Genomic DNA, 22,866 nt, shown 5'->3' with positions numbered 1-22,866 from the left:
TGATCCTTCTGCCGGAATGTGGTTCGCTTAGAGCTATAGTCATTTTTGCAATGGGGCTATCTGCCGGTTATGACTCGCACGCTGGAGAGCTAAGAGTCGCTAGCTAGGATGAGCGAGTGTATGAGATAAGGAGCGCTCGCGGAAAATTGTAGAGAGTACATTCTAGTGGGTATTCTGTTTGTAGGAGAAATATATTTGAATTCTTTGTTTCCCTTTATTCCTGCTTCCTTTTTCTTTATTCCTCATCAGAGCACTCATCAAAGCAGTTCGATTTACTTGTATTATTTAGAGAGAGCAGAGAGCTTCCAAAATACTATCAATCGCTTTTATACTCTCAAAATGACTTCTTTTGAACCCATTTATTATACCTATATGCCCACTGCTCCGTGTTCCAGGAGGGCAACCACCCAGAAGCATAGCTTTCCCGTCGAGGAGCAGCATACTGTACCAGATCGAAGATTATTTGATGATACTCAGAGATCAAATGATGATAATGTTTCAGGCTCAGAACTTCAAGGTATGTATGCCCAAAATAAGATCCTAAGATATTCTTTTTCCTTGTTAATAATGGTTAACGTTTTTTTATACAAAGAATAATAATATAGAAAACATTGTCGATAATGACTACAATATCGATCTCCCTACATCATATAGCATATCACAAATGAATACAGGAGAGGATTCAAGCTTGGAAAACAAAATTTGGGAGGATAAGATAGCTTCGCCAAGAATATATGATGACGATTCTTCATCAATTGGAACAGTCCTTGATCCTTATTTGTATCAAAAAACCTTGATAAAAGGATTACAAAAGGATTATGATATTCAAAGTATAGATATTCTTGATTATGATAATAAAGCAATCTTCTGACTATATATAAATACTCTAATATTGGAAGATAACAAATCAAATTCAGATAAACAAGAGAATCTCTCAATAGATGGCTCTTATTCTCCTTCTATGGACTATTCAATCGAGTCATCGCATCCTTTGATTATTCGCGATCCAGACCAAAGCGGTTCTAGCTACAGTGACCCTGAGGAGCTTGAGCATGAATCTTCACTATACTTCCTTCAGCAACACAGGGATATAGTTATAGGATCGATAAAGGAGGGGAAAATTAATAAACAATAGGGATGCAGAAAGCAGCGATATCTATCCGAAACTGAGATTAACAGAGATAATGAGAGTGACGATAATACACAATCTGCAAAACAGCGAAGAACTCGATCACTTCCTATCGACAACGAGCAAACCTCATCCCGAAATAATGATACAGAAGGTCATCTCTAGCCACTTCTTATCATCGGTCCATCCTTCACTACTTCATTTACCATGATCGACTCCTCCATATCGAACTTTGGTGGGCATTCACCAGCAACCAACGATGGCAATCACTACTATTCACCATCATCTACATAAAGTCCCTCTCTTGCAAAGCTAGCATCAACTATCGAATATCAAGAATGGCCCTTTCAAGGATTTCTTAAGTGTACTAAGATCAGAAATGATACAATCTACAAGCTCGAGTTTCGATTACAAGATGTTCCAGAGCATCTTCATCTCCCTATTCTTTCCGAAGCATTTGACATTGTCGAAGTTGCGCAGACCCCGCCCCCTCATAGCATTCTACATTCCAGAGTACAACCAGCAAGATTGCGGGCTAAGGGGAAGCGCGTTCGTTGGGAACCAAAAGAACACGAGACGATACTCAGAATGAAGGAGAGCGGATGCTCCTGGGAGGAGATCCATTATGCCCTTCTGCATAGAACTCTAGCCGCAATACAGGTGCAGTATTCTACGAAACTCAAAAAGTGATATATCTAAAGTTACGTTTTTCGGAGTATAAACGCATTTTTTGTCATATCCAAGTATCTCCAAAGTTGTCCAAAGAAACAATATCTCACTTTTCATTCTAAGAAAGATTTTATTACCTCTCTTCCTAATTACATGAACTAATCTGCACAAATCTCCACATATAAATCATCTTGGCTTTTGCATTTAGCCTGTTCAATTGATTCCTTCATTACACACTCGCATTCTGCCAAAATGAACTCGGTTCCTCCACGAGCTCGCTGGAATTCTCGCATAAGATATCCTACATTACCTTTATTAGTACTCCCTTCCCATATCTTGCTTCCCAATTCAGCCTGTTCAAAATCAATGATCATTACTCGATCTTCAACTTCGAAGATATTATGCAGTTCAGAGTCTCCGTGAATTACTCCATACTCGGTTAATGCCTTGAAAGCTTCTTCTACTTTCGCCTCGAAAATAGGATCGTCAGCTTCCGGTCGTGTATCAAAATCGATATCGTGAAGTCTTTGCCCACAGATCTTTGAGAGAACCAAAGCAGGAGATCCGTCATAGATTGCCTCTCCATAGAACTTCGGGATAAAGGTTCCTTGAAGAGGCTTCAAATGGTGATATATACGCTTTTCTGTTTCGAACTCATCATCCCAATCAAGCTTTCGCTTTTTCAAGATAACAGTTGAAGGTAGAAACCATTCAGGGTAGATAGCTTTGACTGATGGGAAAAACCCGACGAGATATTGAATTATTGTAACGAATAGTCGGATTTGAAATATAGTCGAAGATAGATGGTTTATGGATTTTTAGTCGATAAACTGTTCGATTTGGATCGATTCGATCGGAACTAGTTGCAGTGATATGCCTACGACCCATATAGAATTTCTTTTTAAATTAGTTCATAATTTGTTAAAATTTGATATTTAGTATCTTACCAAAGGGCCACTGATCTCATGGGGCTCAAAATTAAGAGTTGAATTATAGGGTGGATTAGAGGGTGCACGTGAAGATAGAGGCGACAGAGATAAAGGTGGATAACCTCCAGGTGGGGGTGGAGGCGGAGGACCTCCAAGTGCAGATGGGGGTTGAGGCGGCAGTGGACGTAGGGGTGGATAACCTCCAGGCGGGGGTGGAGGAGGACCGGGGATGATATTGTTCATTGTAGAGACTGGATAATTTTTGATTGAGTGTGAAAGATGTAAGAGAGAAAAAAGTATGATTTTTGAAAGAGCAGAACTTATAATACTTAAACATCCTCCACTACTACACAAATATGCAACTTCCCGGCAGTGACCAAGCATCGTGTAACAATCAAATCGATAATGGAACAGTATCCAAAGCCATGAAGTTTCCATTCCCATCATTCCAGTACCATTGATTACTCGCAATATCAAACATCTGATAATATCCACCTGGATGATTGAGTTCTTTATGACGGTCTACTTCATCTCTCCAGAATGGCCGCCCCGACCAATACTCGAACTCCCGAGTGAAACCACCAAGCGAGACTGCAGGGTTCTCTGCTTTGGTGGCTATTAATCGCATCCAACCCCGCCACACAAGCCGATACAGTCCGTACCTTGCTGTACACATATTTGGATCCGCTGATGATCGCGGTACACAACAAACGTCGATCGTACAATTAACTGATCTAATGCCCTCTTTATTTTTCGCATGGAATTGAACTATTAGAAGGTGAACACTATCATAGACAAACACTTGCGGGCAATCATAGAGATAAGCGTAACTTTTGATATTAGTTATCTTCTTCTTTGTAGAACTTGGAACTTACCCTCTGATCTCCTTTCCAAGTCGTTGAGTCATATTGCTTTTCTCTTTCCCCCCATTCTATTCATCAGGCTTAATTACATTATGTTGTTTCAACTCTCCTATCACTTCGTATCTTTCACTCTTTATCGATCCAGCTACCGTCTATGAATATAATTGGTCCACGGTTTTTTTGTGATGTGTTGGACCTGGAGTACCTGACTCTGATCTTTCCTGGAAAAATGCTCCGCCCCAAGCAAGGGAAACGGGAAAAGCGATATTTTGGAAAAAATCTCGAACTGTATCGCCTTCTTGCTGGATATAGACCTTACTGAGACTATTTAATGGATGGATATGTCGTTCAAGACGACCGGATTCGCTGGCATCCGTAGTATATAGTGCTGAAATAGCTGGGTTTGGAAGTAGATACTGCTCCAGACCAAGGAATTGATTAACCGAATCATAAGTAGATGCTCGAACTGTCGGATTCAGGATTGGAGGATAAGTGTTGACCTCCTGGGATCTTGGTAGCATATGCATATATATTGCATGATACATATAAGGAGCAAACAAAACTCAACTTTTAATTCATTCTTTCCTTTTTGGTATACTGTTTGTTTGCTTTCAATATTTTGATTTCAAAGCACTTTAATTCCGAAGGCTGAATACCCAACCTGATTCCTTCATTTTTTGAATATATACTCGCAGCTTAACTGCTTAGCTAGAGAATCAATCAATTCAATCTGATGCTCTTTCTAGTCTCAATAAACCCAATAATATATCTGGCCTTGATCAGTATTGTTGTTTATTCTTGGGCAAAAGAAGTGAAGAAAGATTATTAATTTGAAAGATTCCAACAATCAAACAGATTTATAAGAGGTGTATACTTTTCTCATCTCATAATACTATAATTTTATCTGTCTCACTTTATCCTTCATTGTATTCTCTCTTTTTTCTTGTTATCATTTTCCAATATTAGATTGTTTGCACCCTGAGCTATTTTTGTTTTCAACTGCTTCCCTGCTATCCCGATATACGCAGAATGTATCATTCTACCTCCACCCTAGTATTATCTGGGGCCTCATATCTACCCACCTCATATCTACCCACCTCATATAAACTCCCTATCTTCGCAATCCCAATGCCTCTTGCACTATTTGTAGGAAAGGATAGCTACACATATTCCAATATTAGTAGAAGCTATAATAGTACTATTATAATTAGTAATATCAATAAGAAAATAATTATATATAATTGAAAATCCTTTTTATCTATACAAAAATAACTGATTCAATCCTTAATATAGGTTTGGTATTCTATTGGAAACATTACCTAATTACTTCAGAATATCAGGGGATTGTCAAGTTACTGTGGTTGCTTTGGAAAGCCTGGAAACTACTTTAGTTGGAACTATACTTCTTATCGAATACGATAGTCACTATCGAAGAATATTTACTTGATTATGGCATTATTGGTTGTGCAAGTCTATGTCTAGCATATTTCAAATCGAGGACGAAGCCCCAGATCTATTTCAGTTTCGATCGGGAAAAGTATTTTTGATGAGTGGAGGTTCTCCTGCAATGTGAATTCATAAGTCTGTTTTGGAAAGGAAATGATCAGGAAGGTTGTATATTATAAGGTGGAGACAATATCGCTGGGTATTAATCAAGTATCTCTGGAAGGATATTCGAAAGGGATTTGATAGTTTAATTAATTGCTGGACAAGGCATTAATACCAAAAATACGTTTTTGGTGATAGAAGCTTGAGAATGTATAGTATAGGTTTATTAACTTCAATTGATTGGATGGGTGAAATCTTTTAGAAAATGTAAATTCAAAATAGTAATCGATAATTTCCATAAAATAAATATTCCTGCATAGCATTACGGATTTATATTCTAAAATATAAAGGGAGCTGAACAGCGTATGCCCAGAGTTGCTCTAAGATGTGATTCGATATATTCAATTTCGATATATACATCAAATAGCATCTCCCTTTTAATATCTATTTAATTCTTCGATACACTATCAATTTCATACATCAATATTTTAAAATGATTATTAACTCTGGTATACATCGCTCAAAACAAACTAAAGGCCCAGTAAAGTATATCTATATCGATTTAGGCACTGGAAGTCTTCGCATGGCCTATAGTATCGAAGGCGGCGAAGATTGCAGAGAAATCGGAAACTATCCTGGAGCGCAAGCAGGTACCCTATCTCTTGTTTCTCAAGCGCCAACAAACATTATATACGAACCTGTTGGGTTTCTTGAGACTAGAAAGAGCATCAGATTGAATTGATTGATTCTCTAGCTAAGCAGTTAAGCTGCGAGCATATATTCAAAAAATGAAGGAATAGGTTGGGTATCCGGCCTTCGGAATTAAAGTGCTTTGAAATCAAAATATTGAAAGCAAACAAACAGTATACCAAAAAGGAAAGAATGAATTAAAAGTTGAGTTTTGTTTGCTCCTTATATGTATCATGCAATATATATGCATATGCTGCCAAGATCCCAGGAGGTCAACAGAACCCAATAATAGTGAACCAGCCAAACCCGTAGCATTTGGTTATGTTAAACCAAACCGTCGTCAAAAACCTGTATTTGGAGTGAAGATTGTTCTTCTACCAGATCCCGAAAGCTATGGTTATGCTTATGCTGCTCTAGTTGAAGCAGCGAATGACCTCAACCTGAGATCTGTAGAACAGATCCCAGAAGACTTCTTGAAGTTCGCCATCGAGCATGCGATCAAGGAATGCGGTGGACAGCAGCCTACAAAAGGTTGGGTATTTTCAGTGCCTCAATATTACAAGATTGAGGAAATGCAGAACTTTCGAGTATTGATTAAAAGAGCAGGTTGTCTTGACAATATATATATCCATAATGAAAGCAATTGGGATGCGATGATTCAACACCTGTACGTGGTGCATCCTACGAACCTGTAATTTTTCTTACAGAGCCAAGATTGAATCAGGCTGAAGCTGGGCAAAGGTCGTGCTTTAAAAAGGAGCGGTACTGGGAGTGAAGGTATCGTGAATTTGGCCCGGAACAGAGGACTATCAGTCGAACGGAGATGAAAACTACCCGACAATCAACGAAACAACGATGGATTTCGAAGCGGAACCATCTTTATGAATCTGTAGTAGGATGTAGAGCCTGAGAATTGCATTAAGGAGCATTTCAAAGCAGACTATCTTTACGAATCTATATGGGAGCAGAGCCTGAGAAGGAAAGCGTTGTGCTGGTGATTGATAGGGCACCTCTGGGGCGTTAGCATATAGAATTTTCACAATCCAACAATGCGTACAATCTGTGGGTATACCGGATTGGAAGTTTATAGATGGTTAAGGGGAGTAATCGAGAATGTATAAAGGTTGTGGTAAAGTCTTATTGAGGCCAACGGAAGTATAGGTGAATTAGGGATGAAGGGATGCTTTTGGCATTTTGCTTTACGAATGTACAAGAGCGATATCATAGCGACAAAGGAACTCTCGAACGAGGGAGATGCTTTTAGCAAGATTCATTCTTCTGCGAAGCATTCGGCAGACATCATAGCAATAGATGAGCTTTGGCAAAAACTATTTTATAAAATATATATCTAATATATTCTCAACCCTTTGTATTATCGATTACAAATTATATATTAGAGAAATAGATTTTGTAGATTATGCTTTGATTAGTGAGTTGGAAACATTATATTTTTAATTGCTTGGCTAGGGATTAAGATACAGCAAAGCTTGCAAGATACGGTCGGCCTTATTGTGTAGGAGAGATCCGGCAAGGTAATGCGAAACGGTGCACAAGTCGCGAGGTGTAGCATATAATGGCAGCGACAATGACACTGTCTATACAGCTCGAGAGGATGGATGTGTATATCGGTCTACAATAGGGTACAAGGCAATTAGCAATGGAGATACCGGGTAGGCTTAGGGAGCAAATAGGATAATAGGTGTAGAAAGGTTGTTTTTGCCTGGGGGCAACCTTCTTAAAGGATATTGAGACTGACATCTTGTATCTGGGAAAGCATGGTAAGAATTGGTTACTCTTACTTATATTTGTAGTCTCACTGGATATATTATAAAAGACTCATAGATTTGCAAATATAATATTATCACTGCTTACTCATCACACCATCCTCGTAGGAGATTTCAACTCCCATCACCCTTGGTGGGACCCCTTCTCTAACAAAAGCTCAAATGCCGACCTACTCACCGAATGGTTTGAGGATCACAATCTCATTCTATTTAACGAACCAGGCACGAGCACCTTTTATCGAACAAATATGACAAATCCAAGTGTCTTAGACCTTACTTTAGCCACAGATTCAGTATCTCCCTATATCACTGATTGGCAAGTCCTCCCGGATCTTGGATCAGATCACTTAAGCATTCTCTTTGAAGTAAAGGGCACTTTATCCCGTACAACGAATATAGCTCAGCCAGCAAGATTCAATACAAAACTTGCGGATTGGGAAAAATTCGCGAATACCCTCAAATCGAAAATATCGACATCAACCACCTTAAATTCGAGTGAATACCTTAACATCGCTACCTCAGAGTCCAACTCTCTTGATTCCCTTCTCGACAAGAGCCAATACATACAAGTATTGGATGAAGCTGCAAAAGAATTCACCCGAATAATCACTTATTCGGCTGAAACCAGTATACCGAGAATCAAGTCCACAAAAAGAGCTAAACCCTGGTGGTCCCCAGAGCTGAAAGCCCTTCGAAAACGACTCTCTAATGCATTTGAGAACGCCAAGATTTACCCGGAAGACGATATGTTCAAGAAAATCTACCAGTCAGCCAGGAATCATTACTTCCAAGCTATTAAAACAGCAAAGAAAAACCATTGGAATGAGTTCCTTGAAAAAGAGGATACCCAATCCATATTCAAGGCAATGTCATACACAAAAGATATACAAACCGAACGAATCCCGAATATTCGATCCAATCCCTCTAAACTAGAAAATTCTTTCGAGGGAAAATGCTCTGCATTTAGATCGACCCTATTTCCTCCTCCTTCATTCACCCCACCGCCCAATTGGGAAAGCTATAAACAATCTAAGAAATGGGAATAGCCTGATCTCACAGAGAGCGAACTCCTAAACGCGTGCTCTGCAAAAATCAAAGGAAAGACCCCTGGCCCCGATGGGATCACTCAAGATATCATTATTCAAGCGTACAAAGCAATACCAAAAGCATTCTTCACCCTCTTCAGTCATCTTATCAACCTTGGTTACCATCCTTCTTGCTGGAAACAAGCCACTGGAGCGATACTCAAGAAACCTTCAAAACCAGACTACTCGGCCCCAAAAGCTTATAGAGTTATCGCCCTACTAAATTGCCTTGGCAAAATAAGTGAAAGAATTCTGGCTCAAAGGCTTAGCTACTTAGCGGAGACTACGCAATTACTTCATTACTCTCAAATGGGTGGAAGACAAAAGAAATCAGCCATCGATACAGCAATCTTACTCACTACCGAAATCGAAAGAAATTCAAGATCCAAGAAGAAAACCTCAACTCTCTTCCTGGATGTTAAAGGCGCCTTTGATCATGTATCTATGAACAAATTATTAGATATCTGCAAGAACCTAAACCTCCCAACCAGCCTAATCGCCTGGATCTCATCTTTTTTGAAGGAAAGGCTACTCAAGCTCTCATTCGATGGCCAAATTGAAACCTTCAAACCGATCAATACCGGGATCCCCCAAGGCAGCCCTATTTCGCCAATCCTCTTCTTAATTTATATTCGAGATCTATTCCCAGCAAATTCAATCAAATATCTCTCATATATAGATGATATAGCTTTAACAACATTTTCAATATCCTGGAAAAAGAACATCATCTCCCTCGAAAGAGCAACTAAACAGATATATGCTCTGGGCAAAGAAAATGCTATTCAATTTGATCTAGCGAAGACGGAACTAATACATTTCTCTACATCCAAAGATACGAAGATAGCCTCAATCAAGTTTCCAAACGAGAAGATAATTCAACCCTCAACATTAGTCAGATGGCTAGATATATGGTTCGACCCTAGCCTCAGTTTCAAACAATATATCACAATCCGAGCTACTCAGGCTAAAACCTCATTCTACCGAATAATTAAACTTACTAGTTCTGAAAAAGGCCATAGTCCCAAGGCAATGAAACAACTCTATATAATATACATCACCAATATAACTGATTACAGTTCAATTTTATGATGGAAAGGGCAAAACCAATTCAAGAAAATCCTTCAATCCTTGCAAAACCTCGCTCTTCGAAAAATCCTAGAAGTATTCAAACCCTCACCAATAAAACCAATGAAAATAGAAGCCACATTGTGCTCTTCAGAAGTACAACTAAATACTGGAATCAAACAATACACATTTAGATTATTGAAAATCTCGCTTTCTCATCCTATCAATTTAGTAGCTACAAAGCTGGCTACAGAAAAGGAGAATCAAAATGTAGTTGCAATCCCTCAAAGAAAGCAATTAAAACTTACTCAACTCGAAAAGATCAAAAATTCAATTCAGAAAGACTTCGATCCTCTTACTTTAGAAGGAATCCATCATTTCTACTTTCCTTCTTGAAAGAAAGAAGTTCTATATAAAGTCAATATCAGCAAATTAGGAAAAGAAGAAACTGTAATGATCTACAATCTAGCTTTCAAATATAGATGCAAAAATATTATTACAATATACACCGATATCTTATCCACTTTAAAAAAAATAAGGATTGAAATCGGGATAGTGGTTATTTTATTAAATAACCGAATTTTATATCAAAAGATTATCAATATAAATATAAATCAATTTGTCTATAATAGAGAACTCTTAAAAATTGCTAAAGCAATCGAATATACAAATTCAATAGCCCAATCAGGAAACAAGTTCAAGATATACTCAGATAATCAAGCAGGATTATTCCGATTGAAAACCCTCTCCGATTTACCTGATCAATTATGCTAAATCAAAGCTATAAAAGCTGCAGAAGTTATTCAAAATAAAGGAGCTGAAATCTCTCTCAATTGGGTCCCTGGATATACATCTATACAAGGAAATGAACTAGCTGATTCTCTTACAAAAGAGGCGATCAAAATACCATCCTCATCTTACGAAACCAATTATGCCTTCATTGGAATGGATATAAAAAGAATGAAATCAGAGAACTGGATAGCTATCCTTAACACTAACAATTTTCATCAATCATCGTCAACATATTCAAGAAACTACCCTTGGAAGATCAGCTCAAAAATCAGAATTCCAGGAAACATCAAAAGAAGCACAATCTGTGCTCTGTTCCAACTCAAAATTGGACACAGATACTTGAAATCTTATTTGAAACGATTCGGAATCTCCTCTAATGACAATTATAAATGTAAAAGAAAGGAATCTTCTGATTATCTTCTACTCAATTATCCTTTATATAAAATAACAAAGAAAACCCTCAATAAGGATAATTTTACAATCCGATCTATTATGAAATATCTGCTTTACACTAAAGCAGGAATCATCAAGACCCTCGAATTTATCGAGACGACGAGAATAGCCACCAGATCATGGCACCTCAATAGAATGCATGAAGAAGAAGAGGAAGAAGGCGGAGAAGAAGAGGATGGACCGGAAGATTGTGATTGACTTGATCAATTCTAGTCAATTTGGTCAAGTTGGTCAATTTGGTCAATTTGGTCAATTTGGTCAATTTGGGCAATCACTCCAACGTCAAATTTCATTACATTTCATTTGTTATTCCTCTTATTTGAATACGAGAGTATCTGTAAGGCGGGCTTGGTTCCCTAGTATTAGTTTTCACTTTCCCCATTCAAACATTAGAAGATTGAGGCTTTCAATCTCCCCAACCTGTATTAGCTACGGTCGAATAAGGCCAGCTACCCCCTATGTAGTATTGTTAGAAGCCTACAAAGCTCCTAGCCGTCTTAGATAGTCATAGACTCAGTGTAGACGTTAATTTAATCAATCAATCAATCAATCAAGAGGTTGACAAGCATTTCCCTCACTTGACGGTTGGAGAAACTTTAGAATTCGCTGCAAGTGTACGAACACCTCAACAAAGACTTGTTGATGGAACAACTCGTAAATCTTGGGCAAAACATATGACTAAAGTAGTTATGGCCGTCTTTGGATTATCTCATACGTACAACACAAAAGTCGGTAACGATTTCGTACGAGCTGTATCTGGAGGTGAGAGAAAACGTGTTAGCATTGCTGAGATGGCATTAGCTGGATCTTCCAATTGCTGCATGGGATAATTCTACTCGTGGTTTGGATGCAGCAACTGCTTTGGAGGTAAGTCAAATCGTGCTGCAATGAATTCTGGTTCATCATTGACCTAAAAATTAGTTTACCAAGTCCTTAAGGATGACTGCAAATCTTTGTGGTTCAGCTCATTGGGTTGTAATTTATCAAGCTAGTCAACAGATTTATGATGAGTTTGATAAAGCTGTTGTACTTTATGAAGGTCGTCAGGTTTATTTCGGACCTTGCGACCAAGCCAGACAATATTTTGTGGATATGGGTTTGGAATGTCCAAAGTAAGTACACATGAATGCATGAATCTGCTGGAATCTTACTGACTGAATATAGTCGCCAAACTACAGGTGACTTTTTAACTTCAATCACTAATCCTTCAGAAAGAAAATTTCGATTTCGTAGAAGATGTTATCAAGATGTTGAATATGGAAGATTTCTCGGAAGCTGTTGTTGGTGTTTTAGGAGAAGGATTGAATGTGGAGCAACGAAAATTATTGACTATCGGTGTCGAACTAGCTGCTAAACCTGCACTGTTACTCTTTCTGGACGAACCTACTTCTGGTCGGCAAATGAATTGGAGAACAAGTAATGAATTAAGTAGGTGAATATGAAATGACGAGCTAGGGTTTTTTGCCACTTCGAAGAAATGAAATGCGATTCGGTACCAAGCTGTCGGTACTGTGCCGCAAAGAACTGAGACCTTTGCCTGGCCCCTGTGTGGATCTATTATTACGTGGCGCCTTTATGCAAATTATCCGTTGTAGAATGCTGGTGTATGAAGAGGGCACGAAGGCTGGGCGCTATGTAAGATTGTGGAAACCCCAAAACCCCCACGCTATTACTAAATGACTCGGCACGGCACAATCCCCAACATTTGGTAGATTTCGACTGAAATGCGCCACCGGCCACCCTATCAACCGAAGCGGCTGGTATTAGGCTAAATATAATAAGGATTCAGAGACCCCCGGTAATTCGCAAGGGTGGCCCTGACCATTTCAGCTTCGATAGGCGGAAATAAGAGGATTAAGTCGGCGTGATAAGCCTTCTTATAAACATACTAATCGGATCATGGCAGTGGGGCTGGTGCTAGGTAAGAACTTCTGGTCTTTGCGCACGCAGACCTCCTCGCTTAATCTCTCTAGTTTCGCGTCTAATTAATCATATTTCCGAAAGCACCACCAGCAGCACAAGGCCGTTGCAGCCATAACAGTAGCGAGCGCTGTATACAGCCAAATCAATTGGGGATTTACGGCAGCGGGCGTTAACGCAATACCAAGCGCAGCACCCAACCCAGACATCAATTGCGTGAAGGCCTGTACGATCGCTTTCATCTCCTTCGGGGCTTTCGAATACGAGTACTCAAGCGCCGAGACAAAGCCGAGAATTTCGGCGACGGCGAGAATAAAATAGAGAGGTATCTGAATCAATACGTTGACCCTGTTGTGAATAGTGCCGTTGTTTGACGCGTCGCATTCCAGAGGGTACTCATAGCATGGTCCGCTTGAGTATATGAGTTTCTGAATAACGGCTGCGTAAGCCATTGCAATGCTCATTACTAAGAAGGCCGCTGTAATGCGCGCGACGGGTTTGAAGGGTATATGGTATTTTTCCAACAGAGGATACAGCCCCTTTTGTATGATGGGTCCGCATATTACACAAGCAATGCCGTTGAAGGTCCTAATAAGATCATTTGGAATTCCATGAAGTTCCATCTGTCCCGCCTGCGATATCAAGTTGTTACTGAGCTGATTGAAGCATAGGTAGAAAACTCCAAAAACGGTTCTGCAAGGGAATTGTTAACGAATTCCTCATATAGAATATAGAGTAAGCAAAACACTCACAAGACTTGACAGGCCATAATCCCACTACGTAGTTCCTCGATAAAATTTGAACTCCAGCTGACGTGCCGGTTGAAATGCTCAAGTTGGTAGACGGGGTCCGCAGCTTCAAGATTAAACTTATTCTTGACTGCGTATGTCAACGCCTTAGCCGCTTCTGGTAAAACATTTCCTGCTGCTGGAGCTTTTACTGAGATCACTGTCAGCTCAAGTATACTCGGGTAGAGTGGGCATCGCATACCAAAAGAATTGTGATAGAAGAATAGGAACCCAACAGCGATACACAACGCTATGGGACCCATAGTGTAAGCTGCCCAGAAGCCGACATATCGTTCAAGAAACGTAGTTGGAATAACGGATAGCGCGGCGATATTGGTCGTCCTATATTGGTCAGCTCCAAATTTTAAAGTAACTGGGTAGTGGTGTGAACCAGTAAAAAATGTTATAGATATATTGCATGGTCAAGGCTGGGTCAACCACAACAGTTTCCCCTTTAGCGGTCATGATGACTTGAAGATTGGTATTGTCGTACTGATCACCTAGTGCGAATGAGAATGAGAGCAAGCTCAACTTGACCCTACTACAACGAACCTATAAAGGCATTTACGGTTGCCTTGATTCCTGCAACACCAATACCGATAAGGACCATGGAGATTGCGATACCCGGGAGGCCAGCATCATGGTCGAGCGCAGGAGGGAGCGAGGTAAAAAGCATAACAAAGCTCCCAAATATGTAGATCCTATCAAGTAAGTTGCTTGTACGTGAAATCATCTCGGGCTAAACTAACACAAGAGAGATAATCAAGGTCCTGAAGCGTCCCAGCTTGGCATCAGAAAGAATCCCAATCGGAGTAGAAGCCACTGCCGCCCACAGATAATAACCATTGTAGATATTAGTTGCAGTGGCCTGGCCAAGCCCAAGAACACCTGGGTTTGCATGATCCTCGCGCTGATTCTGAAGATAATTTTCTGTAGAGGATGGAGTTAGTCCAGAACTTCTTTCCTTCAATCTGCTCATCTACTCACGCCAAGGTGCAGTAATGCAAAAAAAAGCGAAGCGTTCGAGCGCACCGACCAAGACGGCTATCCATACTGCAGTATGCACTTGGTCGGGGATGTGGCGATAACTTAGAATCTCCCCTTCGGTGGCATTGCGTCTTTCGAATGATCCTGATGCAGTTTCTGCCGGTCTCCTCAACGTTAGATGCACGAATGGTGAGATGGATAGTTTGGTACATACTGGTAGACAGGTCCACTCATAGCTTGCTTCTCATCATCATTTTGTTGCATCTTTCCTTGGATACAACGATTTTGGACGGATTGCTGTCGTTTAGAACTCATATACTTCCAAGTATATACTTTAGGGTATAGATGAGTAAGTAAACATGCTCTGGAAGCGACAAGATATCGATCCGAAGACGGAGGGGAAGGTAAAGTAAGGAGTTTGTGGTTGAAGCACCATTTAGCCGGCACTAGCCACGGTCAAACCTTATACATACAGAGGCTATAAGAAGAAGGTAGTGTAAAAGATATGATGTAAACCGGGATATGATCAAACAACTCTCGGTGAGCTTCATTCGGTATAGGACTGTTGCCTATAAAGGCAGCTTATGCACTGATTATGCAGGACGGACAAACTAGAGGTAGATACCAACAAGAACCCTTGTATATATAGATGGTTAGAGCCCAATAATTGGTTGTGATCATTCCAGGCTCGCTCACCATCGATAGTGGCGATTGATCCTAGTAACACAGGGAATATTTCTGACACCAACTCGCCTGACCCATGCATATCGTTCGGCGAGCCTGATTCATGATTTATTTTGCAGTGTTGTCGACTGAACGTTCCATACCATTATCGTATATGTTATCAGCAAATATTGTACGCTTGTATATTCAAGGGCTGTCTGAAAAATTGATCAGGGCAATCTGTTCTAGGTTCATTTGATCAATTCCACTTTTTCCAAATTCGTAACTGTTGGAACTCATTTATAGACTATAGTGGATAATGGGTATACTTTGGCTTAAATATATGTTGTTTGGCGAAGCACAATTGTTGGTACAATTCGGCGACAATATTAAACGCGAAGCGTAGTATTGAGGGAATGTGCACTTCAAGCACAGATGTGAATCCTAGATAGATAGGCAATGTGTGCCGCTAAATGGCAGAATTTGCCTTACTCAAACACTATATACATAGTTAGACCTTGTATACAGATATCAATCAATCAATCAATCAGTGAATCGAGGATCAATCATTTAACTGCTTTCTGTCTTTCCTTTGTATACAAATCTATTTGAGTAGTACCCCTGGTGATCCCAGCAATATCAGAACCTAATTTGCATTTGCAATTGCAAGCTGCGTGCAGTTCAAAGTCCTGCGGTGCCCTCTGGGAGTGAGTGAACATGTGAATCTCACCCCCACCAAACCTCTCCACCCCACCCTACCCCTGTCGTCTCTCCCCGATTCAAAAAAGGAGGGTGAGATCCCGGTATAATATTCCGAATATCCGAGAGTCGTACATAGATCTGCATCCAATCGCTCTCTGATAGTAAATATAGCTGCAGATTCAAGGTAAGGATCGCCGCTTGTATATCTAGGGAGAGGCACATGAGGCAAGCACCATGCAGAAGAAATATATACACCTGAAATCCATCCATGTTACTGTTAAAGCAACCTTACGATAAGCTTCCAATTCTCTTACCACACCGCGCATTTTAACATGAGCGATATGACTAAAATTCATGGTCTCATCGTGGACCGAGGCGGCCAAACAGGTACAAACCCAAAGAATAATCTGTAGCGATACTTCCCAAGCTGACAATTTGTAGCGAACTTTCACTGTACTTGGTCGGTGAGTCCTCAGTTGCTGTTCAATGGGAGCGCAATAAACCTGCTGTTCCAGCGAGTGTCTACTTTGTCGGCTCACAAGCTTCCTTCCCCAACTCAAGAGATTATTCGCCTATTCAAATATCATCCTGATCAAGACGGGGGCGAAATTCATCGAGTGGATATCGAAAGGGCTCCGGAGGTCTTCGCGTTCTTTACGGATGCTCTGCTTTCTTTGGTGGGAGGAGACACTGATACTTGTTTGGCATTCAAACTTTTGGCTCCAGCAGTAGACGGGTACATCAGCCGCAGTGATGCACTCGTCATGCGCATGAAAGGATGTATATTAGTTGACTCAGCTCGGAGCTTTTCTTCGCCACTCCAGTATGTGCAGTCTATCTCCTCCAGTTTGGAATCGGTGGATATTTTCACCCTGTGCTACAGCGCTGTTGGAGGGGTTTGTGTTCGAGCTCGCAAAACCAAGGACGCCCAAATACAGCTGCAAGAACTAGAAGCCGAGTTTGTCAACCGTCTCTCGTTTGACTGGGTCTCGCCTGCACCACTATCAGTCAAGCGTCTAGCGTTTGTGCAAGGCAGGCCAGATGCTGAAAGTAGCATTGAGATGTGGCAGGCAGCGCGGGCTCTCGGTATCGCACTGGTAATCTTCGATAGCGAGTGTCACTGGTTGCAGGACTCCCAATGGTCCGAATATCGTGAGGCATTCGTACCTGTCGACATTACTCCCGATGAAACACTTCCAGAACGATTAATCCGCAGTATTCGCAGCTATGGAAAATCTTTTCACGGTATCTCGACCGTGAGCGACGCTCACCTTGCGGCTGTGGCCAGAGCAGCCGGGGAGCTGGGCCTTGCCACAAATCCAGCAGATGCCTACGATATTGCCGGTGACAAGTTCCTTACCCGCAAACTCGAGCCTAGTATTTCCGAGAGCTTCGAGTGTGCGACCGTTGAGCAAGTTCGCAGTCGTATTGCAGATGTCACACTTCAGCCGCTGAGATTTCCTCTCATTGTGAAGCCATGCACAGGTTGGGGCAGCGAGTGCGTAAGCCGCGTTGATAACGAGGCCATGCTCATAAATGCGGTTGCGAAAGCATGCAGTCGTCATGTGGGTACTGCAGTTAATACCAGCTGTGTCGTCGAGCCGTATATCTCGGGGCCGGAGTTTGATGCTAACTTTGTGCTCTTGGATGGCCAAATTGTGTTCTCGGAGATTGGAGATGACTACCCCAGCCCTGGCGACATGGGGTCGGTGGAGTCCGCCTCTGACTTTCTCGAGACCCAGGTTGTTGTTGGTACGAGAAGGATACGGAAGACGTAGCACCCACGGATTACGTAGGTCCTGTATGTCTAATTGTATTCTGTCTAAAGAGCTAGCTACATATTGAAAGTAGTAAGTCTTATATAGACTTACTAAAAGAGCTAGTCTCTTTCGCGTTCGCTTAGTTCTTTATTACAGTAGTAATTGAATTGAAGTCATTCACTTCGTTCACACAGTTGTAAGCACGACCCGTTTGCCGGCTGAGGAGCAATCGATAATACGAGAGCAGATCCACGCCAGTATCGTCAGGCAAGGCTTCAAATCGGGCGTCTTTCACTGCGAGGGCCGCGTACGTGACTCGACAGTAGAGTTCCGCCGCAGCTCATCGACGGGAATTATGCAACTTGTTCCAATAGGCACAAGAAGAATCCACAAGCCATCGGCATACCTAATTGAGAACAATGCCCGACCTCCAGGTTACATGGTCTCCAGCTTAGCTCGTTTGACGTACGGTATCGACTATTTCGCACTACAGATGCTTTTTGCCCTTGGCCCAAATGAGGCTGATAGGTTCAGGGCTATGGCTACACCTTTCCAAAACGGTGCTCAATATTACAGCATGGTCCAATACGTGTCACCAGATCGTAGTGGGGTATTGCTCACGGAGGACCCGGGGAAGGAGATGTTAGAGCGATGTCCCGAATTGATGAATAGAGATAATGTTGCGGTTTCCTGGTCTCCCAGGCGTAGAGGAGATAAGATCTTTGGACCAGAGACAATGAAAGTGGCATGGCTGAGTCGCTATATCGTGACGAGTCGGCATTCCTTGAATCACCTGCTCGAACTTGGAGCTGAGATTGTAAAAGAGTTCAAATACGAGCTTGCTTAATTTTTTCACCAATTAAATCAAATAACAATACTTTTACAATAACTCGAACAAGGTTACAATGGCGATGTTATAGAAAGAGGGTCTTTTACCTGGACAAAAATGTATGATAATACTACCCGATGTGAATCTTAGCAAACTCTTGGTATAAAACTTGAATAGCTGAAAGGGCAGATGGACAAATTCGAAATTTTCTTTGGCTATCTTCTTACTATGGATCATATAGTACATCTGCTTCTGAAGAGGTATAGCTCGCATATTTCCTAGTCCTGTAGAATATTGCACCTGGATCGACCCTAACATCCCATGGGAGAGTGTTTTTGGGGAGCTAGTTTGCCTTTGTACCTTGGGAAAACTCTCTTCCTAAACTTTTCATTTATCAGACCTAAAGCTTTATAAGACATGGGAAGGCCACGGTTTAGATAACATCAATACAGCCACTTTTGGCTCCCTCTTAATTACTTAGTGGAATGTTGATGTTGAGAATGGGAAACGGAAAATAGTGATGGATGAGTACCATGATTTTGGTGGGGTGGAGGTTCGCGTTGATGCACGCGAACGATGTCATTAGCGTGTGCCTGAAGCTGCGAGGCTACGAGGCTGCGTAAAACAGCGACGCAGCCTGGCAGCCCACTGAATGCAGCGGTCGAAACAGCCTGAACTATATTGTAATTATATAGTTAGTTATCTACTTATTCTCCCTTATCGCCTTTAGCCCTCTAGATCTACAAATTCCCTTTGGAGTTTTGTTGTTTGTTTTTGGATTGTAGAAGGCCAATCCTAAGTTTCTCACCCAATCTTCACTCTCTTACAATAATGAGCAAAGGCCTCAAGAATAACGCAACGGGAATTGTTTGTATACTTCATAAATTGAAGAAATTTCGTCAGCAAATAGTTCTCCCGGAGGTGTGTACCATATACGGACACCAGCTGATCCATGGATGCGACTTGAATCACGTGTGGATCAATGCAGCCAGCCACCTTGGTCAAGACGGAGATAGATGAGATGCAATTCCTACTCGCTGAAATGCAAATGAAAGTATCTGAACCCCTAGTAGATATCAGCGCCAGGCGCACACCGGACAAATCGGATAATATACACCCAACTTGACAGAAAATTACCCCTGCTCTAAAGGATCAATACCATGCCCCACCAATCAATACGCACGCATATAATAGTGTGATCGTATCTACCAAACTGTCGGGACCAATTCTTTAATAACAAAAGACGTTCAATCAATTGCTATCAGTCGCCACCAACAACTACCAATAATCCCTTAATGAAGGTCTAATAATAATCCCCATCAATTCCCTTCATGCTTCCCTATTTCGGTTACACCGAACAATCTATTACAACTCTATCCTGTCCAATGATGGATTTGAGCCTGACATCTATATATTTCTCGTCTCTGAACGAATCAGGTATGTTTGGACGAGATGATGAATGGAAAATAGAGGTGAAGGTAGTGGGGATTAAGGGGGATAAGAGATTTGATCCTAGAGCCCCCCTACTGTTTAGCTTTGTTTCTGTGATGATGTTTAATCCCTGACTACCAATAATATACTAATGATGTAGAAACATAGGCCCTAGTCCGGTATCCCTTCCACAATCAGAAGGTATGTTGTTTTTTGGAGACTTAAGATTGGATGTCATCATTTTGCTTCCCCTCACCACTAACTTGCTAGGACATTAATCTAAGTATAAGTATCTCCATTGCCACATTATTCAATGAAAATTTTCTATTCAACCTCAAAAACTTCCAAATTGACCTACTGTTGTATCAAAATTGTTTCTCGCTAGTCATCAAGATAAATACTATCACCGGAACTAAAATGAACGGATCGAGATCCCGACAAGTTTCCGTGCTCCCAATGACCGAGTTCTCGGCCATGGGCGCTGCCTGGATGTCACCAGGCCCAGCCGGCTTTGATTTTCGGAGTAAGTATAACTTTCTCTTGTGGAGTTTCATAAGCACCATTACTAACTGGAGACTCTTGAAAGGTGATATCTGTACGGGATCACATCCTGTGATGCTTCAGGCGATCTTCCAAGCAGGAGAGAACGATGGCTGGACTGCCAGCGGGGCATCTGAGTTTGAGGCAGACATGGCTAAGCTGACTGGCAGGGAGGCCACTATGTTCATGGTTTCTAGCACCATGGCAAACCAGGTAGCCCTGAGAAGTCATCTTGGAACTCCCCCATATTCTGTTTTATGTGATGTGCGCAGCCATCTTGTGCATATGGAAGCTGGTGGTGCTGGCAGTTGGGCAGGGGCACTGGTGGTGACGGTAGTACCGTCTAATGGTCTCTGGTTGACTTTAGACGACATTCAGCGCTATGCTGTTATTTCAGATGGATCCGACGCGTGCACTTGTCCGACAAAACTCATTCATCTGGAAGTTCCACTAGGTGGCATTGTAATGCCACTTCGTGAGCTTAAACGCATTTCCCATTGGGCTAAAGCCAAAAATATCGCAGTTCATTTAGATGGTGCCAGACTTTGGGAAGCCGTCTCTTTTGGCGCCGGTACTCTTCATCAGTACTGTGCACTCCCAGACACGATCAACCTTTGCTTGACGAAAGGGCTTGGAGGAGCAGTGGGCAGTCTTCTCGTCGGAAATAAAGCACATTTGAAGCGTGCTAAATGGATCAGGAAGACAGTAGGAGGATCTAGTAAGTACTTTGCAGCGTGATCTTGCTCATCTTGTGGTCTGAGAATTGGCTGACCAGAGTCATAGTGCGACAACCAGGTTTTTTAGCCGCGGCTGCAGCAGCCTCTGTCAAGCACGTCTGGGGAAATAAAATTGATGGGTCCAACAGCTTGTTGAAACCATGCCACGAAAAAGCTGCGCGCCTTGCCAGCACCTGGACAAGTCTCGGTGGCAGACTTCTGTGCCCACAGCAGACCAACATGATTTGGCTAGATCTTGACCACGCTGGCATTGCGGAAGAAGAGTGGGAATCTGAGGGGCTGAAGCGCGGGATCAAGCTGCACAGCTGTAGGATAATTGTTCATTTTCGTAAGTGCATGCCCACTCAGGTCCAACGGAAAGATACTGACTTTCATCTTCCCCGATTTAGAAATAACCGACGGAGCAATGGATAGTCTACAAGGCTTCATGACTGACATGCTAACACAAATCGGCAAAGGTCCCAGCCCGCTCAATCGCCGTATTCCACGGAATGAAGCGGTTTCGCGGGTTGCGAGAGCGATGCAGGAGGCTTGGTCTCTTATATCTGCTGAGGCGTGGTTCCATTCCAAATAATAGGTGATTATGCGGTTAACAGTTGGATCTCCGATAAGGGCCAAGAAAGAAGAGAGGGAAGAGGGAAGGAACATGGAAATTTGTTTATGAGCTATAGATACGCGTTTATGTTTCTGTTATTATTTATTTTATGCTGCTGAATCACATTCTTTTTTTTGTTCCTGTTGAGCGTCCAAACCTGGCACTTTTCCCAGACTTCCAAGGAAAGGGTTAAGGTCACCCTGTATCGTAAAACCTGGGAGAATAGAGATATTTTCCCCAGGAAATTACCTAGGAGAGAATACTAGATTACCTAGGAAAGTATAATACAGAAATGGATTACTTTTATACATAGTTTGCCCTATGAAATTTTTGACTCTTGTATTATTTGATAGGTAGATTTAAAGAAAGAACAGAGCAAGTCAACATTTGAACGAGTTTATATGTACAATAATGAGGGCATTCGTATAGACGGCCAATTAGCTAGATCACATCGAATTCCCCAAAAAATACTACTACTACATATCCATTCATTCTTCTATTTCTATACATCCTGAGAAAGAGTCACTGCAATGTCATAATTTCAGTGGTGTTTCCGAGATACCGATGTGTCGTATCCCAACAAGATTTTATTCCTATCCCCCATCACCCTTACTCCCACTCTCCCACCGCTTCACCTCTCTACTGCCCATCCTCACCCGACCCATCCACCACCATCGACGTCCTTATCCCTACCAACCTTTCCATTTCCCTCTCCTTTCTCTTCTTGGTCGCGGCCGCCACCACAGCTGCAACCGCAGCTACAGTTTTTGCTCGCGCTGCTTCGATTTCTTGCGTGTTGGTATTGATGCCCACTGACGCCTGAGCCATATCTTGCTGTCTCTGCATGTTCATGTCAATCTCTATTTCTTTTCTCTCTCCACCGGCACATTCTCCCCCTTTTTCTTAC

The 22,866-nt window shown here is 41.7% G+C and overlaps 11 protein-coding genes across 11 annotated transcripts; 6 read left to right on the top strand and 5 right to left on the bottom strand.

Annotated features, from left to right (window-relative positions):
* Nucleotides 1-339: 339 nt before the first annotated feature.
* SS1G_02317 (predicted protein) lies at nt 340-871 on the top strand (the record flags this gene model as incomplete). The annotated part of the gene is made up of 2 exons (XM_001596051.1): nt 340-517; nt 606-871. The coding sequence occupies 2 exons, from the start codon at nt 340-342 to the stop codon at nt 869-871; spliced, it is 444 nt and encodes a 147-aa protein (XP_001596101.1).
* A 1,085-nt stretch (nt 872-1,956) lies between these two features.
* SS1G_02316 (predicted protein) lies at nt 1,957-2,686 on the bottom strand (the record flags this gene model as incomplete). Its single annotated transcript, XM_001596050.1, has 2 exons — nt 1,957-2,528; nt 2,680-2,686. 2 exons carry the CDS (start codon nt 2,684-2,686, stop codon nt 1,957-1,959), a joined length of 579 nt encoding a protein of 192 aa, XP_001596100.1.
* A 435-nt stretch (nt 2,687-3,121) lies between these two features.
* On the bottom strand, nt 3,122-3,634 carry SS1G_02315 (hypothetical protein; the record flags this gene model as incomplete). The annotated part of the gene is made up of 2 exons (XM_001596049.1): nt 3,122-3,557; nt 3,603-3,634. 2 exons carry the CDS (start codon nt 3,632-3,634, stop codon nt 3,122-3,124), a joined length of 468 nt encoding a protein of 155 aa, XP_001596099.1.
* A 4,226-nt stretch (nt 3,635-7,860) lies between these two features.
* On the top strand, nt 7,861-8,658 carry SS1G_02314 (hypothetical protein; the record flags this gene model as incomplete). The annotated part of the gene is made up of 1 exon (XM_001596048.1): nt 7,861-8,658. One exon carries the CDS (start codon nt 7,861-7,863, stop codon nt 8,656-8,658), a length of 798 nt encoding a protein of 265 aa, XP_001596098.1.
* A 2,488-nt stretch (nt 8,659-11,146) lies between these two features.
* SS1G_02313 (hypothetical protein) lies at nt 11,147-12,443 on the top strand (the record flags this gene model as incomplete). The annotated part of the gene is made up of 4 exons (XM_001596047.1): nt 11,147-11,264; nt 11,563-11,750; nt 11,809-11,874; nt 12,219-12,443. The coding sequence occupies 4 exons, from the start codon at nt 11,147-11,149 to the stop codon at nt 12,441-12,443; spliced, it is 597 nt and encodes a 198-aa protein (XP_001596097.1).
* Nucleotides 12,444-12,992: 549 nt separating this feature from the next.
* On the bottom strand, nt 12,993-13,379 carry SS1G_02312 (hypothetical protein; the record flags this gene model as incomplete). The annotated part of the gene is made up of 1 exon (XM_001596046.1): nt 12,993-13,379. The coding sequence occupies one exon, from the start codon at nt 13,377-13,379 to the stop codon at nt 12,993-12,995; it is 387 nt and encodes a 128-aa protein (XP_001596096.1).
* Nucleotides 13,380-13,675: 296 nt separating this feature from the next.
* SS1G_02311 (hypothetical protein) lies at nt 13,676-15,491 on the bottom strand (the record flags this gene model as incomplete). The annotated part of the gene is made up of 8 exons (XM_001596045.1): nt 13,676-13,866; nt 13,918-14,057; nt 14,107-14,215; nt 14,268-14,416; nt 14,465-14,645; nt 14,703-14,869; nt 14,917-15,034; nt 15,452-15,491. The coding sequence occupies 8 exons, from the start codon at nt 15,489-15,491 to the stop codon at nt 13,676-13,678; spliced, it is 1,095 nt and encodes a 364-aa protein (XP_001596095.1).
* Nucleotides 15,492-16,399: 908 nt separating this feature from the next.
* Nucleotides 16,400-17,845, top strand: SS1G_02310 (hypothetical protein; the record flags this gene model as incomplete). Its single annotated transcript, XM_001596044.1, has 2 exons — nt 16,400-16,454; nt 16,629-17,845. 2 exons carry the CDS (start codon nt 16,400-16,402, stop codon nt 17,843-17,845), a joined length of 1,272 nt encoding a protein of 423 aa, XP_001596094.1.
* Nucleotides 17,846-18,182: 337 nt separating this feature from the next.
* Nucleotides 18,183-18,674, top strand: SS1G_02309 (hypothetical protein; the record flags this gene model as incomplete). Its single annotated transcript, XM_001596043.1, has 1 exon — nt 18,183-18,674. One exon carries the CDS (start codon nt 18,183-18,185, stop codon nt 18,672-18,674), a length of 492 nt encoding a protein of 163 aa, XP_001596093.1.
* Nucleotides 18,675-20,044: 1,370 nt separating this feature from the next.
* Nucleotides 20,045-21,938, top strand: SS1G_02308 (hypothetical protein; the record flags this gene model as incomplete). Its single annotated transcript, XM_001596042.1, has 6 exons — nt 20,045-20,093; nt 20,263-20,288; nt 20,358-20,610; nt 20,674-21,345; nt 21,411-21,627; nt 21,830-21,938. 6 exons carry the CDS (start codon nt 20,045-20,047, stop codon nt 21,936-21,938), a joined length of 1,326 nt encoding a protein of 441 aa, XP_001596092.1.
* A 660-nt stretch (nt 21,939-22,598) lies between these two features.
* SS1G_02307 (predicted protein) lies at nt 22,599-22,805 on the bottom strand (the record flags this gene model as incomplete). The annotated part of the gene is made up of 1 exon (XM_001596041.1): nt 22,599-22,805. The coding sequence occupies one exon, from the start codon at nt 22,803-22,805 to the stop codon at nt 22,599-22,601; it is 207 nt and encodes a 68-aa protein (XP_001596091.1).
* Nucleotides 22,806-22,866: the final 61 nt, after the last annotated feature.

Source organism: Sclerotinia sclerotiorum, genomic scaffold (genome assembly GCF_000146945.2).
Source record: "Sclerotinia sclerotiorum 1980 UF-70 scaffold_3 genomic scaffold, whole genome shotgun sequence".
NCBI lineage: Eukaryota > Fungi > Ascomycota > Leotiomycetes > Helotiales > Sclerotiniaceae > Sclerotinia > Sclerotinia sclerotiorum.
The sequence above is the reverse complement of the archived record's forward strand: the minus strand, read 5'-3'. Positions and strand labels throughout refer to the sequence as shown.